Here is a 17,302-nt window from a genome sequence, read left to right as displayed (position 1 = left end):
TGCCCAGCATGTTATGGAGGGACTTTAACTTCCACTTTGGACTTTCTTACAACTTTCCCAGTTTGCAGTTTCAGCAGCAGAGTAAAGTTCAGGAAGTTGATAGGTTTCGTTGTCCTCACTTATGTTGAGGCAAAATTTGCTTAGATTTAGTATACTGGTCTGAAATCACACTCCAGATGGGCGGTGGCCAAGTGGGTTGTGATGCCAACTGGGCTGAGGCGCTAACCACTTCCTTCTCAGGTACTTTTGCTCAGAGAGTGGCTGGATTTAACACTAGAACCTCTGGAACAAGACATTTTCAATACATTTTTCACATAGAAGAGGCTATTCCCATAAGAGCTTTTAATTTCAATTTTATATTTAAACTTTTATTTTAGAAGTCTTACATTTCTAGAAAAACGGTGAAGACAGGAGAGAATTCCGTAAACTCCACAGTCCATTTCCCCTATTATTAACATTTAAACTTCCCTTGATGGCTAGAGGTCTTTAGGGAACAACAGGTTTTGCGATGTCTGTTAACAGAGAAGCAGGGAGTGGTGTGGCAGGGTCCATTGTGAACTGAATGCTTACTCCCTCAATATCTCAGAACCCGTCAGTCTTCAAAATGCTGTTTTGTCTTTCGGTCACTGTCATAAACATGGCATACATCACTCGTGTCCTTGTGGTCAGGGCCATGTGAAGTCGCTGGTTTCCTGCTAGGTTAGTCACCGCTCCAGGCCCCACGCTGCCTTCTTAAGGGTGCTTCTTATGCTCTAGGAAATCTCTTCTTCCCTTCCTTGCCATCGCTTGTCAACCCATTGAAGACATTGTTGATGGCTTCTTCCTCACTAATGTACGGGACCATACCCTTTCTGAGATTTTATTCTTCTTCTAAACTATTTGGTCCTAGCTTTGTGACTGATTACTGAGCGTGAATTTATCTTCACAGTTGAAGTGAGGTTTTTTTTAATCTTTATAGGAGGTATTGAGCCAAATGATCCCCCAAAGCCCTTTTTAACTCAGTATTTCTCTGAGGCTTTTGACTGTTTCTGGCATGTGTGCTTTACTAGAAGAAGAAAGGCCACATCATGGACCATGTGTGGTGAGGGACACCTGATGGATGGTACTGCATAGGCATTAATTCAACCACAGTTGCTGTTTGCATTAATGCACTGTTTATAATAATGTCAGGATAATGATAGCAGGTGCCAATTGCTGAGGGGTTACTGCATGCCAAACACTTTGCTTAGCACTTTACATAAAATTCTAATTTAATTCTCACTGATAAATACGCCTGTTATATTTCCATTTGCAGAGGAGTAAACTGAGGTTTAGAATATTTAAGTAACCTGCCCAAGGTTGCACAGCAAATCACCACTGTATTGGGGGAAGAGCCTGGCTCTGGGGCCAGGCTGTCTGGGTTCAAATTCTGACTCTGCCATTGTATATCTTGGGTAAGTTGCTTAACCCTCCACCTCTGTTTTATCATCTTTAAAATGGGGCTAATGGTAGTGCCCACCTTAGAAGGTCACTATGATGATTACGTGAGTTTACCAGGTGACAGGCTTGGAAGAGCGTCTGGAGCATAGTGATCTCTACAGAAGTGCTTGCTTTTATGATGAGGATAGTAATTATCATCATCAGTATCATCTCTATCCTGTATTGTGCCAGCTGTGGGGGGAAGAGTATGCCTGCAGAAGCTAATGTAAACATCTGAATGGCATTGTATGTTTAGGCAAAGACCAAGGGTCTGGTAAGGTTGTAACACCAATTGTAAGTGGGAATGAGGTCAGGCAGGTATGCTGGAGGCAGATGGTGGAAGGTTGTGGGTGCCGAGTTCCTCATCTGGTTGGTATATCTTGCAGGTCATGGCTTAGAAGGAGCAGGTGTGTTAACACACTTCTGTGCCTTGTTTCTTGCTCAGGGGCATTCCGAGGGTGTGACATCCTCCTCTTCTATAGCTCGGATGCTGAGGAATGGTGCCAGTATCTTCAGGACCTTTTCCTGTCCAGTCGGCAGGTCCGCAGCCAGAAGACACTGACTTACAGGCTGGGCCCTGAGACCTCCTTCTCTGCTGAGGACTTGACCTTCTTTCTCAGCCCGCGCTGCATCGTGGTGCTACTGTCTGCAGAACTGGTGCAGTGCTTTGGCCAGCCAGCCCTGCTGCCCCTGCTGCAGAGAGCCTTCCACCCTCCACATCGCATGGTCCGGCTGCTCTGCGGAGTGCGGGACAGCAAGGAGTTCCTGGACTTCTTTCCAGACTGGGCACACTGGCAGGAGTTCACCTGTGACGACGAGCCTGAGACTTATGTGGCAGTTGTGAAGAAGGCCATTTCTGAAGGTAAGGATCTCTTCTGAAGTAAAGATGAATGAGCCCTAGAAAAATGACTAATGAAGCCCCAGGCATTCCAGGGGAGACACTGTCACTTTAACACTAGTCATATATGTTACAAAATGGGCATGAGCCTCACTATGCTAAGAGCCCCAGTCATATCTATGGGTGCAGAGTGTCCTATTCCTGGGATGGGGTAACGAGAGGATTGGTCTGCACAGCAGGAGAGGAAGATGATACTTTCCCTTGGGTTCTGTGCCAGGACGAAGGCCTTTCTAGAGTTTTCTGCACCTTGGAAGGTGCAGGACACAGGTTCCAGCCCAGAGGAGGGCAGTGGGGGTAGGAGGCTGGGACTTAGTTTGGTGGGCATGTGAGGAACAGGACTGCCCACCTTCCTGCCTGCAAGCCCTTTCCATTTTGCCATCATGGGACCATAAGATTTTTGTTGAAAAGGGATTGCTTTTGGATATTTATAGAGAAACACCTCTCTATTTCCCATCAGCCTAGCTTCCGTTTTTTGCCCATTTTCTCCTTTTAAAGTGGGAAAATCCCACCCCTCTCTGCCAGGGTTGATGACTTCAGTGGCCCCAGGAAGTGTGACATACACTCTGATTAACAGTAACGGAAGATGTGCTCTTGGATGGACACATGTCACAGCTTTTCTTCCTCTTTTTGTTTTCTATTTTTGCCTCACCCTGGGCATGAGCAGGCTGTGTGTTTTCTTCTGTTCTCTTACCATTTGCGATCTTGTCAATCTGATGCCAACAAAGAAACCTGAAGAACTCTGGAGTGATGTAATTATGTTCAGTTTTCCCTGGTGTGACTTGGTATTAATTCTCTGGTATTAATTTGGTTTATCCACCCATCTCATTTAATGAACTGAATCAAGAATTCACAAATTTTTAGTGACTTTAAGAAGCTCACATAGCTTTCTAGATGCTTTTATATTAGGAATAGTCTGCTTTAAACCAATAAATACAAACAGGTCATGTAACACGTGGGATCTCAGCCCATTTTGAAATATGAATGACTAGTGTTAGCCTAAAGGATCTCACCTGAAACGCTTAAGACCCGGATTAGTAATTTTTTCTGGATTTGCTTATTTTCACTTCAGAAGGACAGGATGGTAGAAAAAGCACACACTTCATACTTGCTTGATTGCACTTTGTTGCTTTGAGGTAGCTGTGATCTGCCTAAATTTACAAAGGCCTGAGACACAGCATTGTTTCTGTGGATGAGCTTATATCTCGGCAAAGGTTCATTAGGATCTTGCGGGCTGGCCGCTCTGCCCTGCCCACCAATGCAGAGCTCCATGGACAGGTTGTCCCTGGGCTGGCCCCTTATGCTGTATGCTCCAACAGGTTTTCTTTATAACATTACACTGGTGTGACTTTAAAAAAATAGATGCTAAAAAGGATTTTTAGAATATTGTTTGGATACATCCAATGTTTAGATGCCAGGATAAATGGATGGATGGCCTATAATATTTTACTTTTTACTAACAGCCCTGGCTCAGTATGCTGTGGGCCTTTAGGTTCAAGTGTTTCAGAAAGAATGAAGTGTTTCACAATTCTGTTTATGTTCGGAGAGCAAATAGCATTTCATCAGAAAGATTACTTTAGTGGGGGATTAAAATGAGCTGCTTAATGGAAAATCTCTGCAGTTCAGAATCAATGGATACGTGGGAACAAATGAAATTCTAGGAGGGAGGAGGAGGAGGAAAGGTGGCTCACGCTTCAGTGCAACTTCCTTATCTGGTGTTAGGTTTGTGAGTTTGGGAGTTGAAGCTCTCTGTGTGTAGCGGGATGGCTTGGATTTACTTTTGGGTGTCCATAGCCACTGCCCTTGCTCAGTCCAGTTATGTGCTATAGCTCTGATTTTTTAAATTCTAGACAAGCTTTCTTAACAAACTTAAGACTCAGCCCTGGCTGATGTGGCTCAGTGGATTGAGTGCAGATCTGTGAACCAAAAGGTCTCTGGTTCGATTCCCAGTCAGGGCACATGCCTGGTGTGCAGGCTAGGTCCCTAGATGGGAACATGCAAGAGGCAACCAACTGATGTTTCATTCCCTCTTTCTCCCTCCCTTCCTGTCTGTCTCTTTGAAAAAAAAAACAAACAGGACTCAGAGTCAGGCCGTGTAGCAAAAAGATCTCTGAAGAGTGGTAGAGACACTCAGTTGCCTGTCTTTGCTGCCAACTAGATGTCCACTTTTGGTGAAGTCACTTAGCTTCTTTGGGTTTCAGTCTTCTCTGTAAGAGGTAGAATTTGACTTGGTCTAAGACGCTTTCCAGGGCTAATAGCCTACAACTCTCCCAAGCCAAAGAGCCTCAGACATTTTTGAAGCACCATCTTCTTGCCCTATTTCATACCTGCTTTGACTCCTAGGAAGCTTCAGGCTAACAGTGTTTAAGAATAGTACTATCCCAGAACTAGGGGTCTGGTAGAATTGTCCTTTGTTATATTCTCTATAACTTGTGTTGGTTTATTTGACTATTCTTCTTATAAACATAAAGTTTTCCTAAGAGACATCAAAATAAAAGGAAAAAATCAAACTTTCATACATTCCACCCCTATAAGCTGCCCCAGACCTACGAAGGAAAAAAATACACGGAATTTGTTTCTTTGACTTTCTGCATTCAAAAGGGGGATAAACTAATGGTAGGGACAGTAACCGCGGGGTTACTGATTATAGAACTGTTGAAAGCTACAGGGAGACAAATTTCAGGAAAGCTTAGGAACAGTCAGAGCATGCAGAGATGGAAGGGGTGGCCCGTGGAGGTGGTGAGGTCCACATCCCTGGGAGTGTGTGAGTGGAGACTGGGCTAAAGTGGGCTCACCCTTGGTACCATGGTTGGCTCATGGGGCTGTCATAGCCTTTTGATTATAAAATTCCCTTATGTGAAATTTCTCTTTTCACGAGGAGCATATTTCTGTTCTGAATTCAGTCTTCCTCCTTCACCAGGGATCCCTGAGGTTTCTAGCTCAGAACTGAGGATGGATTGGTTGTGCCCCTACTATGACCCCAGTGGAAAATAGCAGGAACAAAAGACCTCAATTTTTAACCTATGTAACCCTTGAAAATGGTAAAGTTCCCAGGGTATTTATATATATATTTTTCATAACTTTGAGATAGTTTGTGAAAAAATACGAGTACCTAATGAGATCTTCACTGAGACCATTTAAAATTTAGGCTAAATTTTAGACCACTTAAAATTTAAAATAAGGCTTAAAGATCAAGTTTTAGAGAGTAGAACTGGTAATGGAGGTAATTATTCCAGATACTTAGGTTAAATATAGTTACAGGCTGTCAGGTATACTTTCTCTTGCTGCTGTGTTACCTAAACAGGGGCTTCCAAAAGCTGACTGTGTTCAGGAGGCCCTGGGGATCTTCAACTGTGCATATCCTGACTCTGTAGGTCTGGGTGGGGGCCAAGATTCTGCTTTTCTAACAAGCAACCAGGTGATGCTGATGCTGATGCTGATGCTGATGCTGCTGGTCAGCGGTCCATATTGGGCGAGGGTCTATGCCACCCTCCCTTTGTCAGGTCAGTGGTCAGGTACCTCTGCTGTGCACAGACCATTTTCCTACCCTTCTGTAAATGGGGGCATCATCACATCAGGGTGACTCCTGCACACCTGTTGGTTTAGGTGTGTAGTTAGGCCAGTGTTGGTGCTTATGCTGACAGATTTTAGGGTAGAGCTCCTGGTTCTCTTCCTGTGCTGCTACTCAAGATTCCATGAGTTAGCGCTGGCAACTTTTAATCCTGTAGTATTCCAGATGTAAGTCAGTGGTCCTGACATTGGAGTGGAAGGATGCTTTCATCATGATCCTTATGGCTTCTTCATTTAATAGGCCCGTTGATCATAATTACTACTCCACTTAAAAAATGTTTTAGAGGTTTTATTTTCCACCCCCTCTCTCCAAATTTATCAGCTACCTTAGAATTGGGCAGATGTTTTAATTAGAGTCTTCAGTGTGTTGGAGCAGCCGTTTTATTTCTCAAGATTCTCATCTGTAAAATGATGGGCTGGGCCCGACAATTTGGAAGGTTGCTTCCAGTTGTAATATATCATTATAAGTTTGCTAAGGAGATGGCAAATTACCCAGAACTTTTAAATGATTCAGTCTCATTCCAAGATGTCTGCAGGGATATATATTTAGTGCGTAGAAGATTGTACTATTGTTCTGAGCTCTTTGGACTTACTTTAAAAGAAGAAGTGAGAAAAACCCAGTTATAGCACAGAAATTGTTTCCTCTTTACCAGAGTGCAATTCTTTGCTGCAAATCTCATTTGAATGCAAAAATAGATTCTGGTGAGCCTGGGTGGGAAAGGAGTTGGTGAGTGATATTGAGTTTTATTTCAGAAGTTCTCATCATTGTCTGTGTGTGCGTGCATGCGTCACTGTGTTGTATGTGTGAGGGGGAAGGGAGGCACTACACCTAATTCTCCTAAAGAATTGGGAGATACTAGATCTCACTAGAGACACTAGAGATCTCGTCTGCCTCTTTGCATGGATCATTTTCTCTTCACCTCCCTCATCCTTCCTCATGGCCTTTGGTGATTTAGAAGTTCAGATGCTAATTACGATCTCAAATCCTAATGTATTTTGCCTTATGTTCCTGTGGGAAAAATTTAAAGGGATATATCCTCATCTGACCTTTCTTTGTTAATATTAATGTTCTAACCTGAATGTTAAACTGGAGTTTAAAAGAAAAACAATTAGGATATTTAAAAATGCTTTCTGCTGACCCATAGATTCCAAAATCTTTCCCTAAATTTAAAAAGGAATATTTTGTTTCTGCAATAAAGTAATATGTATTTATCATAATGTTTTAAGAGAGAAAAATACCTTTAGGTTATTTCCATTTAAAAATAAATAAATAATGTTGCAGCAAATCTTCATGCTGCTCGGTGCCTAAATCTTTGTGCGTCTCTGTCGATTTCCTCCCAACCATATCTTTCCAGCCTCCCAGACACAGGACTGCCCGCCCTCCCCACCGTGCATCTCCTCACCCTCCCTGAATAACCTGAATCCATGCCCCCTCCTACTACGGTTCTTCTTGTTGCAGTTCATTTCATTTTTCTTTCCCTTTATGCCTATGTCAGTTACTCACATTTGCAGCACCTCTTGCAAAGATCCTCCTATGGAGAATAGCCCTGCACTCATCTGTCCCTTCACAGAGAGAGCTAATACTCAGATAAGTGTTTTAATGACAGTGACTATGAGTAATGCATTGGGCATCTCATGTGCATTTACTCTCCCCACAGTCCTGAGTGGGTAGGTGGTTTTATCACCACTCCTCAGTTGAGGAAACTGAGGTTCAGAGAGGTTAAATGACTTGCATAAGGACCAGGAGCAGTTCACTTTGGAACCTAGGGCCCTCATAATCTAGAATGCTCTCCAGCTGGCCTTGCTTTCCTTTGAGTCCTCCCCCAACTCACCTCGTCCTTGTAGAGTTAAGAAGGACAGAAAAGTTTCATGGAAGAGAAAGGATTAGGGACAATGAAGTTTCTTTAGACTTCAGGTTCCCAAGTCCACCTGGGCATTGGCATTGCCCTGTACTTTGTATAAAATGCAGGTTCCTGGGCCCCACCTCAGACCTGTAGAACCAGAATTTCCGGGCATTAGTCCTGGGAATATGAATTTCAAAAAGGCTCTGCAGCTGTTCTGCAAAGCCCTGTTCCAGGCTCTGCTCCACACCTGCTGTCCTGTCCTTGGTGTTCTGGTTGGATGAACCAGCAGCAGCTCAGGCCCTATGGGCTGTTATGATGCGGGTCATGGGGCACTGGTCCCATGGGTTCAGAGCTTGGCCGTGGCACAACTCGCTTCCACGTCACAGGCAGCAGCCTTTAGAGAGGGGAAGAGTCAGAACTTCACAGCAAAGGGGAAGTCACTGCACCCTCCTTGCTGTCCTTGCTGTGGTGGCCTCACTGATGGTAAGCCATTGACTTCTGGGGCTTCTGTGGGGCCTTGCAGAGAATAACAAAAGAATCTGACCATAGGCCACTTGAAATGGACTATTTTTGTTCTGCTGTCCCCTTGCCTCGTGGCTGTGGGTGGTCGGGTCTGCTTTTTCTCTGCTGTGGGTTAGTTTGCACTTGGCTCCCCAAGGCTCCTCCTTAAGTGCTTCCTGCTGAAGGATGCTTTCTTTACACAGTCTTCTCTTTTGAAGTGAACTTTGATGATGGAGAAGATGCTCAACTGAGATGGTGAAATCTATCTGGGTGTCACTAAAAAGCTACAGCCTGTCCAAGTCTGTCCAAGTTTCCCTTGGATTTCCGTACCAGGTACCCTGATTGCCTTGTAGAATAAGATGCCTCCACTCTCCTAGCTCTGCCTGGAACGGTTAAGGACAAATGCCCACAGTAGATTTTTATGCCTATGGAATGTTTCTGCTGAGACCTGAGGGTCTCCTGGGATTATCAATTTCCTATAAGGCTGTGAGCCCAGATGGTATAGTGAAATTGGCCATCATACTGCTTCAGTCAGCTACCCAGAGACAGCCTTCTCCTTTCAGTTTATTAGTCTTTCTGTGGCCCCTCAAGGAGCGTAATTGCAAGTCCCTTTGCCACCTGTGGTTGGTGAGCTGCAGTGAAAAGGGAGTGATGAATGCTGAAGTTTCCACTGGTGTGAGAATTCTCAAGTTTGCACCTGTCCTGATCTAAACTTTCTAACATGTGCCGGAATGGAAACATGAGCTATAGGAATTTAATCGGTTAGTTTCTTGCCCTGTTGTTTCAGTATTTTTTTTGCATCTTGCTTCTCCTGGGACTGTTGCTCAAAGAGAATACTAGAACTTCGAAGGGATTGGACATCTGTTTTCCCACTTCAAAGCACTAATATGGACATTATTTCATTTGGTCCATGCAATTTTTCTAAAAAGCAGAAGTTATCTCCAACTCAAAGATGAGATAAACAAGGCTTAACCAGATTCAATGACTTGTCCAAGGTCGTGCAGCTGCTTTTATGTTAGAGCTAGGATCAGGGTCAGGGCCTCCTGCCTTGCAGTCTGAAGCTTAGTTATTGCCTTGTCTGGGTACCACAGGCAGCCTTTAATCCGGGACATGTTTATTGGGCATTGACTATTCTCAAGGCCCTGTACGAGGGGCTGGGATAGATCAGGGAAAGACAGACATAGTGCTGTAATAACATCTACAGTCCAGACCACTGCTATCCAAAAAACATATATGGTGAGTTACACAGGAAATTTCAAAGTTTCCTGGTAGCTGCACTAATGAGAGAGAGAGAGAGAAACAGGTGTATTAATTTTAAAATATGGTTTACTTAACCCAGTATATCTAAAATATTCTCAAAAATTAAAATAAAATATTCTCATTTCAACATTTAATCAATATAAAATTATTAATGAGATATTTTACATCCTTTAAAAATACTAAGTCTTTGAAATCTGGTGTATATTTCATCTCAAATGTTCAATAGCCACGTGTGGCCAGTGGCTACCATGATAGACAGTGTAGATCAAGAAGGATGCTTACTTTTCAGGCCATATCAGTTAATATGTTAAATGTCATGTGTAAAAATATGCCTATCCTGGTTTCTTCATTCATTCACTGGTCAGTCAGTCATTCAGAAAGAACTGAATGAGCATCTGCCAGGTGTTGGTCGGTATGTAATCCCTCCTTATCTTTTTCTTTCCTTTTCTCGCTAATCTCCTCTTTCCTGTACTTCCTCTTTATTCTTCCCCTTTCTTTGTCCCTTTCGATATTTTGTCAGCTGTTTAACTATCTTCACAAGGTCCACAAATACAGCAGCAATTAAGACAAAATTAGCTTTGATTAATGACAAGGTTTCTTTCTGTCCTTGAAATGACCAAGTTTATCATCTGAAGGAGTGGGACCGATCTCTGGACAACCTGTGTCAAGACAGAATCAAGTCAGGATGCTCACCAAACACACACACACACACACACACACACACACACACACACACACAACTTTTAAAAACTATGTGTGTGTGACTTTTTTCCTGAAAGGATACACAAGAAATTGTTGGTAGTGGTTGCCTTTGGATGAATGAAGGACATTTTGAACTTTTTGTTTTGGACATTTCTCTGTTGTTCTAATTTTTCCACTGTGTTCATGCTTGACTTTCAGTTAGGAATTTTAACAGAGAAAGATGATGGAGTCATGGGGATTTTGTGGACCTAGAGGAAGGAGTTGGGCTTGCACCCAGCCAATCCAAAAAGGTCAAGCCTCAGGTGAAGCTCCTCTGTGTAAACCCCTTAGCCTCCTTCTTGGCTTCATTAGGCTGCTCTTCTGGGGAAGGGGAAGTGGCGTGATATCAGTGTGTGTGATTGGTGCACTGTCAGTACCGTCACCGACTGGTGTGGGCTAATGACTCCAAGGAAGGGATAGCTGCTTATGTTTGAGTCATGTTTTTACTCTTGTCCGGTCAAATCTGGATTGATGTCTCCTGGGTTACTACAGTCTTTATGATAAAAAGTAAGAGAGTAGGGGTGTATATTTCATGGACTCTGACGCTGACTGGTTTTGCCACCTCGGGCCAGTCATGTGGCCCCCCCTAGATCTGTTCTTCTCCTTTTTAAAATGCTGGGAAGAGTACAAGTGAACATCTCAAACCTTTACAGCCATGAAATTTTATTTTAACTATGTGAGATGTTTACATACCTTACTTTGCATTGCTGGGTCTCAATCTGGTAGTTTTCAAAATCCCATCAAGATAGAGTGTGTTATTTTAGCTAACAAGTTATCTTTCACAGCAGAATTTTTAAATAGGACCTTAAATGACATAATAATAGCTTTCTGTGTGTGTACCTGAGCCCAAGTGCAGACTTAGGGGAATATAACGTGATGCTGGTACTGGTGTGGGAATGAAAGTATACCTGTGTCTAACTTCTTCCCTTTATTGTTTGTTAGGGTCTGTATGTAGATTTATGGGTTCCTAGGAAGGTAATGGGGACAGGGGAAATGGGGGCAGATATGCATAACAGAATGGGTCTGTTAATTTCCCTATATTACAGGATGCTTTGACAGCTTTTCAATTTGTTTCCAGTGCCATTCACATGATGGAGAGTGTGTCAGAAGGCCAAGGCAATAGGATGATTTACACTGTAAATGACTTTTTATCTGCCTCTTGGAGAAATTATTGAAACCACAGAAGACTTGTCATGTGGACTTATGGGCAGAAAACTTCCTAATTTAGACAAAATTTGGTAAAATGGAAATACAAACAGTGGTCAGTTGATTTTCTAAGACAGAGAAATGGACAAAATCAGTGATTGAAAAAATGGTTTTTTCTGTGGGGAAAAAACATTTGGAGACTATTTCATTTTCACCATGTTTATGTTTCTAAAGAAAATGCTGGTCCCTACTGACAGTGTTCACGTGTGGTCGGTGCCTAGTAAATGATGGATGGGTGGATGACCCTATGCGTAGATGCACCTATAGATTATTGTTCATTTTCCTTATCCCTGAGCCCATTTTGAATGCCCCAGATGGAGAAAGAGAAAGTTTTCCCATGAGCATCCTTCTTAGCGGCCTGTGCTGCAGGTGCCACTTGGATCATCAGCTGTTTCCATGGCAGGTTGGTCTTGTGGCCACATAGGATGTGACTAAACAGAAACCCTTCAAGTTAATTTGGAGCAAGACCAGGTCCCTAGAGAGCATCCTTTTTACAGTCTCCATACTTAAAATGTACTGAACAGGACAGCTGGTTCCATGAAAGAATCAGGTGTGCCATTGTGGAAGCTAGTTAACTGTGGACTTCTTAGCTCCATGGGGGTGTGCAAATCCGTTAGGAGCCAAGGTTAGACTGGGTGTATCCTATTTGAAGGAGAGTGTTGAACTGAAGAAATCTGTAGAGTTCAGAGGAGACCTCTAGAACTGGCTTGGTCAGTTCAGGAATTCCTTGGTACCTTTTTGTTCTTTGTTCTGGGTTTATGCCTTCTGCCTATGTGCATCTCCCCTATGACTCTTACAAGGTTAGATTCATACTGTGTTCTTGTGGAAAAGAATGCTGGTTGAACGTGCATGTTTTGTCTGTGAAGTTGCCAGTTTCACAAACAGACCGCTGGCTCTCTCTAGCATCTGATAACACAGGAAATAGAGGGGAGGCTGATGATGAAATGAAAATGCTCTACTTCTAAATTGGACTAAAATAAGTTTCCTTTTACATATACAGATAATGTCTGAGGCTGTATAGTTAAAGCTTGCAAATAGAATATTAGAGTTAGCTGTTGACTCATTTTTTTTTTTAGCATGTAAAATGTGGGAGACCGCCATTTCTGTGGCGGGATGTGGCATTTAGCATTCCAAACAGAGTCAACCTGTTACTCATTCTGAAACAGATTCCCCCTTTATTTTACAAAACTTTATGAATATCATTTCTCAAAGGCTTGCTTTGTTGCCAGAGGAGGTCTCTGACTGTGATTGATTACAGATTTGTGTGTTAAATGTTTTTTAGGAGAATGTAATGCCAAGATAATCACATGGTGATTTGGCAGCCTAAACATTTATTTTTTATTTTGTAGTCGCTTAGAATTCGGAGTTTCATAGGTCACAGAAATCCTTCAGCATCCCTCCTTCCATGGTCTGGGGTGTGCATGTGATGAAAACTGGCCAGTGCTCTGGAAACTCTCTGGCTCCAGAGTCTCTGATTGGAAAACAGAGACAGGAGCCGCTTGTCCACAAGGTGGAAATACATTGAATATTAACATTGGAAAAGGAAACCTCAGGATCATCTGGCCCAACTCCTTTAGTTTAAAATGAACAAAGTAGGACCCAGAGGGGTTAGAGGATTTGCCTAATATGACACAATTAGTGGCAGAGATGAGACTGTTAATTTATGTTTATAGTCAACAAATATTTGTTGAGCTTATGGTGTGCTTGCCATGGCGATGGCACTCTATAAGGTCCTGGGAAAACTTGATGAAAAAGCCACACTTAGTTCCTGCTCTTGCAGAGTTTATGTGTCCCAGAGGGAGGGGACCAATAAACAGCCAGTTGTCCCATTAATGACAATGCCAGGTGTGTGCAGTGCTCTGAAACAGAAGTTAGGGATCTTTCTTTGAATAATAAAAGGGACTCAAGATATCCTGAAGGCCCCTCCGACAGTTCCTTACAGCATTCATTAAGGAAAGAAAGAGTTTCCTGAGCACCCATCTTGGGGAAGAGCAGAAAAGGCATGGCTTGTAGTTATGGCAAATGTTACACACATGAAAATCTAATGGTTACATGGAGCCCAAGTTAACCATGGCTTTTAGGCAGGGCAGCCATTTTCCCAGAGTAGCGATTTGGACTGTCTAAAATTTTAGAGTAGTTTAGTTTTATTCAAGCGTTCAGTTTTAAAATGAGCATTTTTCTCCTTTAAGTTTGTAGACAGCAGTGATGTAGAGGTGTGTGTATTGTAAAATTTGAAAGTGTCACTTTCTAGTTCATCTAAGTGTGGTAGTTAGAAGGATGGGCTAAAGATTAGTTAAAATTAATAAGAACCAATAAAAATTCTGTTCAGGATCTAAAAAAATTATGAAACTGTTCTTGTATGAGAACAGGATGAAGGGATGTATAGTGTAAGAGCAGCATTTGTGAGAAGGTCTGGTGGGTTTTGTTGAAGATAAGGTAAATGTGGTCAGCAGAGCAAAGCCATCTCCAAAAAAAGGAAATGCCACATCGAGGTTTTATGAATAGAAGTACTGGTGTCAGAGAAGAGCCTCCTCCTTTACTCTGCATTGGTCAGCTTACATGAAGTGTTCACTTTTTCAGTGGGAGGCACATACAGATAGCCTTCCTTCCTTCCTTCCTTCCTTCCTTCCTTCCTTCCTTCCTTCCTTCCTTCCTTCCTTCCTTCCTTCCTTCCTTCCATCCATTCATCCTTCCTTCCTTCCTTCCATCCTTCCTTCTATTCACCCTTCCTTCCTTCCATCCATCCTTCTATCCACCCTTCCTTCCTTCCATCCATCCACTCATTCATTCATCTACTCATCCATTCAATCACTTTCTTTTATTTATTGTCCCTGTAATAGAATGTAAGCCTCAGGAGAGTGGTGATTTTTTTCACTGCTGTGTCCCCAGTGCCTAGGACAGAGCTTCATGCATAGTTGGCCTTCAGTAAATTATCGAATGACTGGAATGAATGGGGGTGATTTTAAATTCTGTCAGATGATAAATGTTTGAAAAAAAATAAGCCTTGTTGTGGAGAAAAGAAGTTCCTCTGGAATCATGGAAACTGTCTTCTGAGTGTCAAAGATTTGTCACGTGGCAGAGCAGAGTGGGCAGGGCTTTTCTGAGGACAAAGATCAGTGTACAAAAGTTGCAACAAGCGCATCAACTCAAGTTTAGGATGCCCTCATAATCCAAAGACATATCGATCCTGGGAAACAACTTATTGGGCTTTATTTTGAAAAGTAAAACTAAAAGTTAAGAAAGTAAATTGATTTGATCATATTAACAGTTTTGATCATAATTTCAGCTGTATGTTATTTCTTTTTAAAAAAATATTTTATTTATTTATTTAGTTTTAGAGAGGGGGAAAGGAGGGAGAAAGAGAGCGAGAGAAACATTGATGTGAGAGAGAAACGTCCTCTCACACGCGCCCTGATCAGACACCAAAGCCGCAACCCAGGCATGTGCCCTGACTGGGAATCAAACAGGTGACCTTTCACTTTGCGGAACAATACCCGACCAACTGAGCCACGCTGGTCAGGGCTGTATGCTATTTCAAGTAAACCACCCAGAGACTGAATTAACCATTGTTGGATTTTATGCAAAGAGGGTTGAGCCCATTTTTAACACAATTTTATGCTTGCACGAGATAACATTCCTTAGTTCACATTTGACTTTTTAAAAATGGCTCTCAGGGCACATGCCTGGGTTGCTGGCCAGGCTCCCAGTTGGTGGCATGTGAGAGGCAACCGATCAGTGTTTCTCTTGCACATCGATGTTTCTCTCCCTCTCTTTCTCACTCCCTTCCTCTCTCTAAAAATAAATAAATAAATAAAACCTTAAAAATGGCTATATTGAAATATATTTTATGATGCATTTGACTTTTACAGTTTTCAAGGCCACCTCTCAATCATTATGTATTCCTATCATTGGCTTTTGATTTTTGGGCAGCGTCTCTGTGAACTTCCTCCTATTCAGTTGGTAACTTTTCCAGCAGACAGTGGCTTTACTTGTGAGTGACACAGATACTTTTGTGTGATACAGAATTTAACTTCCTTATGTTACCATAACTATGGAGACCTGAAATAGGAATACTGAGAAAACGATGAGGCTGTCGGAGTCAGAAGCTGCTAACGTGGGTTCAGAGCCCCACACTTCATTCTGTGAAGCAGAGCATTGAGGGAGTGGCTATCCTGGCCAATCTGTGACCCAGTGCATTTGGTAGGCCAGTCGGGAAGCTTTGTCACCAGTGATGAAATCTTGAGTCAAAACCACCTCAACAGACTGGAACACTGACCCCGACCCAACATGTAACATTTAACAAGGCTAAGTGTTTATTTGCAATTAAGACCCAAACCTCATCCCCTTACCCCAACTCCCCAATACAAAACAAAACAAACTGAACTATACAATTGGCATAGCAAAGGCAAAGTCCTGGCTTCCATGGTTTATGTGAAAAGGAGCTGGGAGTATGAGGGGACCACATGCTTGATATGAGTCAGCAAAGTAGCATGACTGCTCTAAGATAAAGCCTTGAAATGCCCTTCTGAACAGCGGCCAGGCTGGAAGAAGTGACAGCCTTTTTGTGTTATATACATGGACTCTAGTTACCCATCTGGAATAGCTGTTGGCAGAAGGTCAGGGGAGTGGAGAATTAGGTGAAGGGTTAGGAGTGGGAAAGGCTAAATCAGAGCTATCTCCTTTTGAGGCCTGCTTAGAAAGGTCAGTGTATCACTCTGGACTTGTTTGTTTGTCAGGAGAGAACCCCAGCTTGGGCAAAAGGGGGATTAACCAAACTATGGGAACAGCAGGGGTGCAGTTGATCCTCAGAGATAATCTGGAACCAAGGACTTCAACTTCACAAGGTCACCTCTCCACCGCTCTCTTTTATGTTTCTCTGCATATTGGTGTCATTCTCTGGTAAGTCATCTCCAAGAAGGAGAATTACAGCCACTAGGAGCTTTTACTTCCTTCCAAGTCCAACTCCAGAGATGAATTAATACTTGTTCTCTCTGGTCTAAATAGTTAAACTTGGGTAAGTTGCCTAACTCTAGGCTAATTGACTGTGGCCAGGGATGGGAAGACTATGAATGGCCCATGGTGATAGCCTAGGGTGTGAGATTTCTAAAAACTGGGCATCCTCCATTTAAACCACTTGGTAAGAGTGAGAGATCAGATCAGAAGGTTAGAGGGAAGATCAGATGCTAAAGAGTGAGGGAATTTTCCCAAAGGGAGGCTGCTGTTCTGTTCTCGTCAAACAATGCAAAGGCAATTGCTACAGTGAGGGGTCTGGAAACATGTCTATGCCTGAGGAAGAGAAAGAATAGAAGAAATTGTAGAATCATAGAATTTTGGGCTAGAGTGAAACTGATGCTCAGCATGGTCAAGTAACTTGCCCAAGGACACCCAGCTGGCTTGAGACAAAAGCCCAGGACTCTAACTCTGAACTTGGTTTCATCTCCTATCCTTTTCCCTTCCTAAAGAAGAAAATACGGAGGAAACCCAAGATAATTACTTTCAAACATATGAAGGACACTTATGGAAATGAGAATAGTGTTTGATGATGCTCCAGAGGGCAGATTAGGATTCATGAACAGGGTAACTGACAAACACAATTCTAGTAGATTTAAGGAAGAAGTGAATATAACATCTGGAATACCTTAACAATGGAGAGGCTGCCTCAGGAGGTAGCAGCCAGAGGCTGGGTCATTGGAAGTCTTCACGCTAAGGTTGGATAGACATCTGCCAGCAAAACTGAAGTAGGAATCTGTAAAGTCTCTTTCAACCCAGAGGCACTACAAAATAAAATCCTGGACATTGTTGCTTTTTCCTGGTTTCCTTAAGCTTC

General features: G+C 42.7%; 1 protein-coding gene across 2 annotated transcripts in view; it reads left to right on the top strand.

Moving 5' to 3' along the window:
* PIK3AP1 (phosphoinositide-3-kinase adaptor protein 1) overlaps positions 1 to 17,302 on the top strand; it is a 94,240-nt gene that overhangs the window by 4,067 nt on the left and 72,871 nt on the right. The window contains exon 2 of one of the 2 annotated variants that reach the window (XM_037138918.2): positions 1,904 to 2,320. In XM_037138918.2, coding sequence (XP_036994813.2) covers positions 1,904 to 2,320 — 417 coding nt within the window. Of the gene's footprint in view, positions 1 to 1,903; positions 2,321 to 16,242; positions 16,375 to 17,302 lie in introns of those variants that run through there. The other variant, XM_053662460.1, reaches the window with a different exon arrangement.

This window comes from Artibeus jamaicensis, unplaced genomic scaffold (assembly GCF_021234435.1).
Source record: "Artibeus jamaicensis isolate MK-2021 breed Jamaican fruit bat unplaced genomic scaffold, CSHL_Jam_final contig_252, whole genome shotgun sequence".
In the NCBI taxonomy this organism is placed as follows: Eukaryota; Metazoa; Chordata; class Mammalia; order Chiroptera; family Phyllostomidae; genus Artibeus; species Artibeus jamaicensis.
The sequence above is the reverse complement of the archived record's forward strand: the minus strand, read 5'-3'. Positions and strand labels throughout refer to the sequence as shown.